This window comes from Cricetulus griseus, chromosome 2 (genome assembly GCF_003668045.3).
Source record: "Cricetulus griseus strain 17A/GY chromosome 2, alternate assembly CriGri-PICRH-1.0, whole genome shotgun sequence".
NCBI classification, from domain to species: Eukaryota; Metazoa; Chordata; class Mammalia; order Rodentia; family Cricetidae; genus Cricetulus; species Cricetulus griseus.
This window is the reverse complement of record NC_048595.1, coordinates 448,645,380-448,658,798: the sequence shown is the minus strand read 5'-3', so window position 1 is coordinate 448,658,798 and position 13,419 is coordinate 448,645,380. Positions and strand designations below refer to the sequence as shown.

General features: G+C 39.6%; 1 protein-coding gene across 1 annotated transcript in view; it reads left to right on the top strand.

The window, feature by feature from the left end:
• Positions 1–11,826, top strand: part of LOC100753122 — a 110,268-nt gene extending 98,442 nt beyond the window's left edge. Inside the window, exons 12-13 of the mRNA XM_027395996.2 lie at positions 9,558–9,693; positions 11,488–11,826. Coding sequence (XP_027251797.1) covers positions 9,558–9,693; positions 11,488–11,587 — 236 coding nt within the window. The 3' untranslated portion in view covers positions 11,588–11,826. The remainder of the gene's footprint in view (positions 1–9,557; positions 9,694–11,487) is intronic.
• Positions 11,827–13,419: the final 1,593 nt, after the last annotated feature.

Below are 13,419 nucleotides of genomic sequence, written 5' to 3'. Positions count from 1 at the left end.
TTACTGTCACGAAAATCCTTATGATATTAAAACATCTTAAATGTCATATTCTGTAGGTCTCTGAAGTGTTTGAAGACCACCTATCTGTGTAAAATACATCTCTGTTTAATCTTGAAAACATATCTAACATGACCTCAAGTTTGATTATTGTAAATGACTAACTACTAACATGTATTTCTTAATTATCCTAAATAGCTTTCAAGGACTATAACTTTATTTTTAAGTGAGTTGCATAGGTACCATACCTTAAACAAGAATAGAAACATATATACAGTATAACATAATTAACCTTAAATTTGTATCAATATATAAAAATCCATACCAATGTAAAATATTTGAGACTGGTGGTTATTCAAAAGTAGACTCAACAGTTCACCTTTTTATCCCATCATTCTCTATCTCCCTTTTTCCTTCAGAAAGAGGTCCCTGAATCTAATTTCCTTTGTTCAGTTCTTCTCCCTGACCATGACCAACAACAACTTGCAACAAACCCCCCTAAATTATGTTAAACATCCATAATCAATCGAATGACCAAAACTACCCACTCCACCTCTTGGAAATATAGGCATTGTTTGCTCTATACTACCTCTTGTTGTCTGGGGAGGGAGGCAACAGCATCTTTAGAGAACCCTGAGAAAACTGGAATAATGGTCAAGTCCTGGGAGAGCTAGCTGTGAGATCATGTCTCCTAGAAATGAAAGTGTTACTTCACCTATGGTACCTTAACAGCATGGTTGTCTAAATAGGACCTGCATGGTGATAACACCAATAGACATGCTAATGTACAAGGGGGAATCTCACTGCTAGATAAAGAACTAGAGACTTTGCCAAACTACACTAAACCAAACCAAACCAAAGAAACTAAAGACTGATGACAGAGGGAGAATGAGTCTTCTTCAGCAGGGCTGAAATCCTAACTGATTATTCAATACCAAGTAGTCAGTCTGAAATCACACACACACACACACACACACACACACACACACACACACACACACGACAAACTTAGCTAAAAATGTATGTGCTTATACCTATGTGGCAATAGTAATTAAAGAAAAGAGGCCATTAATTTTACAGGTTGTGAAGGGGTCTTGGGAGAGGTTGGAAGAAGGAAAGGCAAAAGGGAGAAAGATATAATTGCATTTCAATTAAAACTGAAATAAAAAATTTAACTTAGATAATTTTTAAAAGGCAAGGAAGCTCTTTTGAAGATTTAAGGTATAATTATTTTATTATTCACATGATTTTTTATAGCTATATCTTTTAAATAGTATATATGTTGAGGGACATTTGTACACTGTGCGAAGATGTATTGCTGTGATTGGTACATAAAAAGCTAAATGGTATATAAAAAGCTGAATGGCCGATAGCTACACAGGAGGTATAGTTGGGATTTCCTGAGAGACAAAAGAGAGAAGGAGGAAACTTGGCTCGTAAAAGATGCCAGGAGACTCAAACAGAAAGTACAAGATGGAAGAGAAGTAATACCACATGATAGAATATATTTATACAGGTTAGTTTAAGTTTTAAGAGCTAGTTAGAAATATACCTAAGCTATCGGGTGAGGTTTCATAATTAATAAGAAGTCTCCATGTCATTATTTGTGAGCTGGCAGCCCACACAAAAATCCACTACATAAGGCATCCAATGTGGGGATTGAATAGCCACATGAGGACCAAGAAAGTGGTCTCTTGGGTAGGCTTGGTGTTTTCAGTAATAAGGACTTACTTTCAATTTCTGGAAGGCAACCAAGGGCAACAGCAAGAGGCTATATTGTTTGGGGAGTCTCTTGTAATCCCCTAACCTACAATTCAGAAGAAGATTTATCATGCCTGGTGCTTGGTTTTTTTGGTTAGATGCTCTATGGTTCTCAAGAGGAATATTACCACCTAAAATGACTTGACTTAACTGTCTTAGGGTTACTATTGCTATGATAAAACACCATGATCACAAGCAACTTAGACAAGAAAGAGTTTATTTGGGTTACATTTTCACATTGCTGTCCATCTTTGAAGGAAGCCAGAACAGGAACACAAACAGGACTAGAACCTAGAGGCAGGAGCTGATGCCAAGGCCATGGAGTGGAGCTGGGTATTTGTTTACTCATCATGGCTTTCTCAGCCTGCTTCCTTACAGACCCAGGACCACCAGCCCAGGGATGGCACCACCCACAATGAGCTGAGCCCTCCCCACAATCTCTGATTCAGAAAAATGCCTTACAGGCTTGCTTCATCCCAATTTTATGGAAGCATTTTCTCTTTTTAAATGCATTTATTTATTTATTTTAAATTCTGACTGAAGTTTTCCCTCCCTCCTCTCCTCCAAGTCCTTTCCCCTACCCCGTCCCCTTTTCCTACCCCCCAATTCATATCTCCTCCATTTCTGTTTAGAAAAGGGAAGGTCTCCCATGAGTATCAGTAAAACATTGCATATCAAGTTGCAGTAAGACTAAGCACCTCCAGAGTAGTAAGGGTGGGCAAGGCGACTCAGTATGAGGAATGGGTTCCCAAAACCCAGCAATGGATGGACACAGGTGCAGACCCGCAGCCAAGCATCAGGCAGAGTTCACAGAACCCTATAGAATGAGGAGAAAAGGAACTGTAAGAGCCAGAGGGGTCAAGGACACTACAACAAAACTCACAGAATCTACTAACCTGGGCTCATAGGATTTCACAGAGACTGAACCGACAACCAGGAAGCCTGCATTAGACTAATCTAGACAGTCTGCATATATGTTTTAGTCGTGTAGTTTGGTCTCCTGTGGGACTCCTAACAGTGGGAACAGGAGCTGTCTATGGAGGCATTTTCTCAGTTGAGGTTTTGTCCTTTCAGATGACTTAAACTTGTGTCAGATTGACATAAAACTATCCAGCACATTTATTGAAGAAAAATAGGTACATACATATATGTATTGTATGTAATTTGAGACAAACATCCAATAACATGACTCCTTAAAGCCTTTTCACACATCCTCAGTGTTATTTATCCTTCCTTCCTCTCTTTCTGTATTGACCTCCCTCCTACCCACCAATTAAATCTGCCCCATTTTCCCATTCTCTTGTAATTTTTAATAAAATCAATTGTCATATTTCCAGTTGAAATGTCTATTTGAATGATCATTCAATAATTAGCAACAGTGCACATCTGAAACCTAAGTCATTTGTTTTCTACTTTTAGCAGTGATGTTCATATTTGACTAAGACTTGTAGACATGCCAAATGGGAAGGAAGAATCTAGTGACAAGTCCCACTCTCTTGGATATTTAAAGAGACAGAAAGCTTGCATCACTCCGCGGCCTGTTCTCTTTCATTGGGAAGAACAATGTGATGACTCTCCCTTTACTGAAGTTGTCTTTCACATGATCCAGATCAACGTATAGATGGGAACTGATAAGCAGCCTCTTTTTGAATAGAGCGGGCTGTTCCTATACAGCCTACACCTTCAAATTTTAATGCCTGATTATAGAATAAGAATCAAGGAAAACAAAACAATCAGAACTACAAATTCATCGTTGACTTAGAATATTATTTTAAAACATCAATACTGTCACCAAATCAATCAAGCTAATTTTCAAGAGATCATTTCCAAAGATGTAATTAGAGTATTTAAATATAAATTCACAGATTCCTCCAAACTCAGAAATTTCTTTTAAGTGCTTCCAAACCCTTGGGGCTATTTTGAATTTCCAAAGATACAGTAGTGGCACACATACATTGGCAGCAACCAAGAGCTCTAGAACTGGACTTAAGATCTGCTCAACAAGCAAGACACCATGTCTGGAACTGGAAACCTGCTAACTACGCAGTGCTAGTGAATGTGCAGTTGTTGGAAGAGAATCTGCAAACTCTAATTTAGTAAACCAGCATAACACCTAACAAGAATCTGTAAACATTTGTCCTTTGTATTAGTCAGGGTTCTCTAGAGGAACAGAATTCACATGAATTGTCATATATACATACATATATATATATATATATATATATATATATATATATATATATGCTTAACATGATGTAACTATCTCATGTGCAACTACTTATATGAATTAAACTTATATGGAATTTATTAAACTGGCTTATAGACTGTGGTCTGGAAATGGCTGTCTACCAACAGAAAGTCTAAAATCCAGTAGTTGTTTAGTCAGTCTGTGATGCTGTATGTCACAGCTGGATTTCAATATATGTCAGACACTGAAAGAAGGGGGCTCTAATTCCAGTGAAGGAGTGAACTTGCCTGTGAGAGTGAAGGCAAGCAGGCAGAGAGCAAAAACTTCCTTCCCCTATGTCCTCTACATAGGCTGCCAGCAGGTGTAGCCCAGATTGAAAGGGGATCTTCCCACCTCAAGAGATCTGGATTAAAAATGGGTTTCCCACTTCTATGGATTTAACTAAGAAAAATCCCTCAAAGTTGTACCCAGCCTCTTAGGTTTTATTTAATTCCAGATGTAGTTAGGTTAACAACCTAAAATAGTTATCACACAATCATATCTCCTTATGTTATGTTTAATTTCCAAATGAAAACAGTAACCAAGTCATAATTATAGATAACAAATGTACCATCGCAAATGAATTATATATTTAACTAGGCCATAATTATACTTATAGCATTATAACTCTCTTATGCACAAATACACAGGAATTATAATTTTTAGAAGAGGTAGCAATTTTCCATGAAGGACATTTTGTTAGTATCCCAAAACTTAAATATAACCACTGATATTCTCTTAATTGATGTATCAACACATGATAAGTAGGAAAGAAAATACAAATATCTGAACAAACACATTCTTAACAAAATATGACAGAAACACTTATGTCAATTATAGTCTTCATTTCTGCAATTGGTCGCATGGCCTTAGCTGGTATTTATAACTTCCTTCTTCTGCTATTCATCCTGTACTTCCTCTACCCTCAACAAGGACTTCAGAGGGTCTTGGTTCTCTTCCTGGAGGAGTGACCCATGCTAATGCAACGAATATATATCAAAAGGAATTCATTTGACTGGCTTACACAATACAGTCTGAAGAATCCAATAGTGACTGTTTCTCACCGGGAAGGCTGACAACACATTAGCTGCTCAGGCCATGAGGCTAGATCCCTCCTCAGCCCCAGTCGGCTGCTGGAGGCCTGGAAGATTCCTGAGGGCCACTGGTCTTCAGTCTCCACTGGAAAACTGAAGAAACTGTGTTCTGATGTCAATGAAGATGGCAGCAACAAAAGTAGCAGTCGCAGCAGCAACTCACCAGTGAGAGGTGACAGCAAGCAGGCACAAAAGCAGGAAAACCATTGCACTTGGGCTTCCCCAAATCTGGGCCATTGCCAGGAAGTGCCTACCATCTCTATGGAGCGGTCTTCTCAGCTCAACCCTAATCAAGAAAATCCTAACCTAATCTAGATAACTCTTCACAGGTATGCCCAGAGGCTTGTCTCATGGATGAGTCCTTCATGATGGGTCCCCACCAGAGTTCTAGCCTTCATCTTTAATTCTTACCTGGGATGCTAAAGAAGTGACACCTGAGTGGCTCTAATCTATAATTCTTTTTTTGCCTGTGCTCAAAAGAGAGCTCTGCACAGGTCTCTTGCAACTTACAACTCTGTGTCTTTGTTCCGCAAGCAGTTGTAGTTCTGAACCAGATCTAGGTTGCCATTTACTACAGGGTTTCTCTCACTGAAGGCTCTCAGTCAGTTTCTAAGTCATAGGATCAGTGCAGTCAGTTGTGATTATTTAAAAAAAAAATGAACTGAAAACATGATACACACCAATGAGGTGAAACAGTGAATAAGGATGCAAGCCAGATGTCCTAAGCTCCACCCCCAGAAATCATGATAGAAGGAGAAGAGAAAACAGGCTCATGACAGTTGTCCTCTAACCTCTGCATGCCTGATCTTCTCTCTGTCTCTGTCTCTGTCTCTGTCTCTCTCTCTCTCTCTCTCACACACACACACTAATTAATAAACAAAAATTCTTTTTAAATGAAAAACCATTGTATATCAAAATGCTTCACAAAACTTTTGGTCAATCATATTAAAACATACAAAATTCATTTGCCAGACCTTGGGACACAACCAAAATAATTAGAGAAATACTGATGTGCAAAAGCCTTTAGTCTATGAATACATGCCTTCTTCAATGGTGACTTTTATGTCAGAATCTTAGAAGAAGAGATATAAAGCCAGTCACTGCTTTGGGGATTTCATTGTAAAGCCTCTGCCATTCAATGCTTCCAGCTTGACATCAGACTGCTGTGGTCACATCCTGTCCATCTGAGTTTCTTTACTGCTTTATATATTCTAAACAGTTTCATTTTAGTCCAACGATTCTTCCTTGGAGCTGGGAGACCTCACATAATATCACCTGACCCGGAATGTATCTATAGTTTTTATTGACATGGCATTTCTTTTTACCTGCATTGCTGAGAAAATACTGAGAATAACAAGAAGTCAGAGAAAATAAAAGTAGAAAGAGGAGGGAAAGTGAACTGTGGAGAACAGTGGACCCTGGTTTGCTGTAAGAACCGTATTAGGCACTGAAACCACGTTACCCTTTCAGATAGGTATATACGCCTCCACGGTGCAGTGGGAGAATGGAGAGACAGACTCTTGGTTCCCGGAAGGCTTTCTTTACCTAAGTATCAAGAGAGGTATTTGTCCTTTAGCAAAATGTACTGCTGGCTCCCATGTGCCTGATAATATCAAGAATAATTCAAAAGTCCCTTGGTCAAGGTCCTTTACATAAAACTGCAGGATCTTGTCATGATCCCCACATTCCCTTTAATCTCTCTCCAGCAAGAGACAGAAGCAAATCATGACTGTTGACTATTGTCTGTTACTAAATCACATCAAGGTCTGTGTGCACTTCTCCGAAAGATCATTTTACACTGCTACAGTAAACAGGGCAAATAATGCTTGCACAGTTCTTTCAACTAACATTGGACTGGGCTGGTAATTACTGTTACTAACATGACCAAGAAGCATAGGCCCAGAGAAACTTCCTTAAATGAGGTGCTGGGGTTACAGGGACAAGTTTCCCTGTCACTTATTGTGTCCTTCAAGTGATGAGGAAAATGGCTACAAGGCTTGGTTGTTTGTAGCAATAAATCTTTTTGCATTCTTTTATTTATTAATTTTTATTTGTTTGTACTATTTCATACATATATATATATAATATATGCTGGTCAGACACTTTGTGGTGGTCTGGATGAGGTGTCTCTCCTATGTCACAGCTATTTGACTACTTGGTTTTCAGTTGTTGGCTCTGTTTGGGTGTGGTTACAAGGCATGGCCTGCTGGAGAAAGTACATCACTAGGGGTGGGCTTTAAGGATTCAGAAGGTACTACCATTCCCAATTAGCTATCTTTGTTTCCTGTTTGTGGTTTAAGCTACACATTCTTAGGTTTCTGCTCTAGCCACGCATCAGTCTGCTCTCCTGAACAATTTTGAGTCATAACCCTCCGGAACCAAAAGCCCTAAACTCTCAATTCTATGAGTGGTCTTGAACATGTATTTTATCACAGCAATAGAATAAAACCAATACATAGTTCTGTCCTCTGTTATCCACCTCCCTCCACACCAACCCCATTGCCTTTCCTCCAAGTCCCCATCGCACTTTCCTGTCTTTTGGTTTGGTGACCCACTGATGTCCCCATCAGCAGGGGTGTGGAGCCATCCGCTGGGACCACTGAAGAAAATGACTTCTCCTCTTGGAGTAAGTCTCAGCTGCCCTACAGAGATAAAAATGTACTGTGTCCATATAATGGAACATCATGCTACAATGAAAATAAACAAAGAGCTGATGTCTAACATGGGTGAACTCTGGAAACGTTCTGCTAAGTGAAAGAAAGCAAACATGGAAGAGTGTGTGCTGTGTGATTGCTTTTCTATTAGGTGCTGCAGGAAAAATAGCAGCTATACAGAGATGGAGAGTAGGTAGGGGTTACCAACGGCTGGGGTGGTGTCTCAGATGAGGAGTGACTGCTTATGGGTGGTGTTTCTTTCTGACATGAGAAAGATATGCTGATGAGTACACAAATGCTGTAAGTAAAGTAAGACCATTGATCTGTACCCTCCGTATGAGGCGCTTATGGAAAGTCAGTGATGGTGCAATAAGGTGTTTTCCATCCCATACACTCATCATCTATCAGTCTATCTCAGAGGATGGTGTCACCCTCTTGGGTGAGTACCATATCACTGAAGCCAACTAAGATAGAAAAAAAAATGTCTGTCCATTTCTGAAGTCAGTGTTTTCTCAAGAGTTCCAAAATGGACTCTGCAAATAAAAATTGTAAAGGGGAATTTAATATACCTTTTGCATCCTCCATAAAGATAAGCAACCCCTCCCTAATTTCTAAAGTTTAAAACCCTTCATTCTGCTTAAAATGAAAAGGCCCATCTTCCTCACACAGCAGGTTGATGGTGACTGACTTAAAGGAAGTCAGAGTCAACCCCACTCAAGCTTCCCTTTCACATGTCCACGTTGTCATTGCAGACAGTATCAAGTAGAATGTGGCTTTGTCTTTTTTTCTTTTGTAATGAAGTGCACTGTGGCCACAGCTGGAGGCTCTAGGGGAGGAGCATGGTGACCAGGGAGTTATGAATCGCTAGACATCCTAGCACTTCTGTTAGTAATGATGCCTAAGTCTCTGCCCGAGATTTGGGCTACCTCAGAGCAGAAGAAACAAACAAGAGTTTGGACCTTTCAAAATCTTCTCCTAAGCCAGACATTGGTGGCGCACACCTTTAATCCCAGCACTCGGGAGGCAGAGGCAGGCGGATCTCTGTGAGTTCAAGGCCAGCCTGGTCTCCAGAGGGAGTGCCAGGATAGGCGCCAAAGCTACACAGAGAAACCCTGTCTCAAAAAAACATAATAAATAAATAAATAAATAAATAAATAAATAAATAAATAAATAAATAAAATAAAATACAAAATCTTCTCCTAGACCAGGATCCTTACAAACCTCAAAAGGGGGACAAAATTCAGACCAAGTGATAGTCATGGATGAGAGAAAATTACTTTGTATGATCAGTCATCTCTTCTCATTACTAAGTCAAGTTGGTATTTTATTATTACCCCCTAGATTCATATTTTAGATGGGATTTTCAGTATACAAAGAGAGTGAGAATCTGCCTTGGTTGTAGAAACTTCCTGCAGCCTTCACCGTGCTTCAGGAAGTATGCTTTAATGACTCTGCCCCAAGAAATACTATGTAATTTTCTTCTAATATGGTAGTGTTACAGCTGTTTCTCTTTGATAATGAAAATTGTACTTCAAAACTTTGTCCTTGTGGTAAAGAAGCTTATCCAAGCACAGAGTTTGAAAAGATAAATACCAATAATTTACAAATGCAACCAAGAAGTTCAAATCAGTATGTGGCCTCTTTTGAGGTTAGTTTCCTCACCTGTAATGACACAGCTGCAAAAGCCCTCCTGTCATATGCAGAACTTCAACACCTTTTCTGACACCTTTACTTACTTACTTTCACTCTTCCTTTCCTCCCTACTTTCCCTATTCTCACTTGTCCCCCACACCCTACCCGCTGCTTTGCTCCCACCCTGTGTAGGTGGCCTATATCTCCAAGGGTACAGGGTGATGGAACAGACCCACGGCTTTGAAGAATCGGTAATTGAACTCAAACCCCCATCAGAAGAGTTCAAGACTTTCTATTTCTGTGCAGAAAACAAAACAGAAAACCAGCGGTAAGCCAAGACCTCCCCTTCCCTCCCTCTGTGTTAGCCTGGACGAGGTCCCCTTAGTGAACTTGTCCCCTTATTTTCTAACTCCGCTCCCTAAACTTCATACTTACTGTTCTCCAGGGTTATTTTTCTTTCTTCTCTTCTTCAGTGACTCCTCTACAGATACTTTCTTCCCCAAATGAAATATAGTAGCCAGAATTCCTGCCAGGACAGTGGGTAATACAGGCTTCAGTATTAAGGAAAACAAAGAAACAAACACACCCCCGCCATTTACAATTTGTAAATAATCCATAGATTTTTAAATTATATTTATTAGCACATCTTAGGGTAAACATAGATCTATCATTTGGCCTCTTCATATAGCTTACATTGATTTGTCCATTTATATTTGGTTGGTTGTTTTATTGTAAGCCATTGAAGGGCATAAAACTGATTTAATTTGTGTTGTATTCAATCTCAGGCTGTCGCTCACAAACGAACATCGAGCTCAAATGGTTCAGAAATACAAGGGAGGTGAAGGTGCCAGACACAACACAGTGGGGAGGGGGTTACTCAGCATCCTCCTCCTTCTCTCCAGCCTCCCAAGATGTCCATGCCCTCAGTACTCATTCCTACCCTCACCTGCATCACAGTAAACTCACACTTGTTCCAGGCCTTTGACTACAATTCCCATAAAGAAATTCATCACTAAAGCCAGTTGATGGCCTGATAGAACTTTTCTAGGGAAATTTATGAGAAGCTATATTTTAAACACAGATAAAATCCCAAAAGTAGGACTTTGGTGATCTCCCTCAAATAACCACTGAGATAAGAGATCTGGGACCTCCTCTGTCTTTTCCCACTATGTAAACACTGTGTGTGCCTCTCCTTTGATGGGGATGCTAGAGTAGAAGGCAGGTGTGTTACTGCTAGGTGTGTTGCCATGACCCTCTTCCTGGTCATCTGGCCAGCAGATACTGATGATAAAGCTCCATCTAGACCCAAATCAAGGGTCACTGAAGCTGATCTAAGTCCTGTATGATAAAACCTACTGATTTCTCTGTTACAGAAGGCTCAATAGTTGGGGTTGACTGTTAGGTTCATATATATATATATATATATATATATATATATATATATATATATATCCACCTATTGGAGAATTAGTTCAAAGAATAACAGTGGAAAGTCAAAAACTGGATAGAACTTAGAGCTGCATGTTATTCCACTTACCCCTAAAGTAAGTTCAGTAAGTGATAAATGTTACAGTCTACACCGAGAGACCCACAAATCCATTTACTGGTGTTTCTGAAATAGCCTGTTGGAAATATATAACAACCAGAAACAGTTACCTGCCCTTCGAAACAATATTTCATAAAACATTGTCCCAAGAAAATGAAAGCAAGACAAAGAAAAGGAGGATTAATTAGAGGGTTTATGTGGTTTCTGTAATTTAACAAAGAAATATTTTTACCAATATGACAATATTTATTCCTGTTTGATCAACAAGGCTTAAGGTTACATGAAAATCCCAAAATGCTATTATTGATTTTAAAACCACACAGCTTCATTGATCACTATTTTTGAGCATCTTCCTCTTTTCTAGGTCCCTTACTTTTATTATTGAGCCATCTCTATGTTATGCCTTCTCATTCAACCTGAAATCTATAGAGCATGTTTTTCTAATTAAGTCCAAACTAAATAACCAAGAGAAACAATTAGAAAATAAATTAAAGAATTTTGTCATATTTTACCTCCCTAGGGTCTGACAGGTTTAATGATCTGTTCCATGTTTTGTTTTGTTTTTTTCTCTTGCAGCTGGATTTCAGCTTTGAAGACATCTATCAAAAAATGGCTTCCCTTGGACCAGGCTATTCAAGAGTTCATGAGTCGACCTCTAGAGGAGACCAAAATGTGAAAGAAACTCTGGATAAAAACACACATTCCACAAGGGTGTCCTCAACTTGAGGAGAGAAAGAAAGCTTTTCTGAAATAGTTTTTCAAATGAATCTACTCCTCGTGTGTTCTAAGTTGTAGTAACTGATATCAGTGTTCAAGTATTGCACTTTCTTCCCAGTCTCCTCTCCAGACTGCTTACATTTCCATCAGAGTACCTTAGTTCCCCACCTCAAGCTTTTGAAAGCATAAATAAACATAAATTTGTCTCATCTTATCTTTTATGTTCTTGGCAAAATCTTTCATTCAGACATTTAGCCACAAACTTCCAAGAGTATCTCTGGGCTATGATGCAGGACAGTAGAGAAAATTAAAATCATGGGAATGGTGTCTTTCACAGGTGTTTTGGCCAAAGGAGTTCATCTTGCTTCGGCGCTCTTATGACAAACAGGCCTAAGCAATGCCCCAGTACTTACTTCTCAGGTGGAGTTCTTTTCAATGATTTCTAAAAGTTATTATTTAAAAGAAAAAACCAATAAACTAAGGAAATAGACTGAGTCTAAGAGAGACATCTCAAGGACAGGGCTGTGACTCACCATGTATTTCTACAAAATCAAAACGAACCAAGAACTCACTGCTCTAGACCTAGAAATCAAAATTTGAAGACAGTAAAATGAAGCCTTGGTTGTGTTTCTCAAGTGTGATGACCCCTGTGTTGTATTGAGGAGGTTGAAATGAATTTTGGAAGTCCCAAGTCCTGGACCTAGACCACAGATTTCTTTCATGTTAAGCTGTAAGATGAAAATACCCTGAAGCAACTCATACACACATGACACAAGGTGAAAGCAAGTCTGCCCTTTCATAAAGAATGTTGTTTCTGAGCCCCAATAGCGTTGCAGCTTGGCTGGTCTTCCTTACAGATGAGGGTGGGAAAGAGAGGTGACTCCCTGACGATGACTGTATCAGTGGTTCCTGGTAGAACTGCAGCTCAGCCCAGCATCATCTCTTCACCCAGCCTTTCCCTGCTCATTCCCATTCCCCTCACTGTGCCCAGAAAAATGTGATGTGGTCACAAAAAGACACTGAAGCTGCCTGTCAAACTCGTCTAGTCTGCAGCAAAACCCTGAAGCAATACCCCCATAGTTTTCTCAATATGACTTTCAAATCATTTTTATTATTTCTTTTAGGTTTGGGTATTATAACATAATTACTTTATCTCACCCCCATGTCCGTTTCCTCCCTCCAAAAACCTTCCACATACCTCTCCTTGTTCATTTTCAGATTCATGGCTTTTTAAAATTACTTACACACATTATTATTCTTTGTCAGACAGTCTTAAGTGCGAAAGAAATAATAAAATCATGCATTACCCTATATTCTTTATCACCCCTTTCCTAAAATGGATATGAAATCACCCCCAACACTGCCTGTGCCTGTTACTTGTTACAATTCAGATAAAGAAGTCTTGTGAGCAAGAGCGATGGGCTCTTAGTCTATGGATTAGGAGAAACTGCTTAGATGAGCTCAGGCCCCACAGCATCATGCTGTTGTGTTCTCACCAACTTCATGCCATAAGCAAAAACTATTTAATTAACGACAACACATAGCCCTCCATTCTGAAAACGGTGCCTTTGTTCTCACAGTGTCTGCCATGACAATAATGAGGTCTTTCAGCTGAAGCATCAGGAATGTTCATGTCGTGAACCTGGAGCTTGCACTTCCTCTCCCCTGTGGTGTTTCTGCCTCTGTGGGGCCTGGCCATGGAATGCACAAACTGTGCCGTTACCAGGCAGCCAGCTAGTGACCATAACCGACTGTGACATTGGCATGGCACTCTCCCCTGCAGGATAAAAA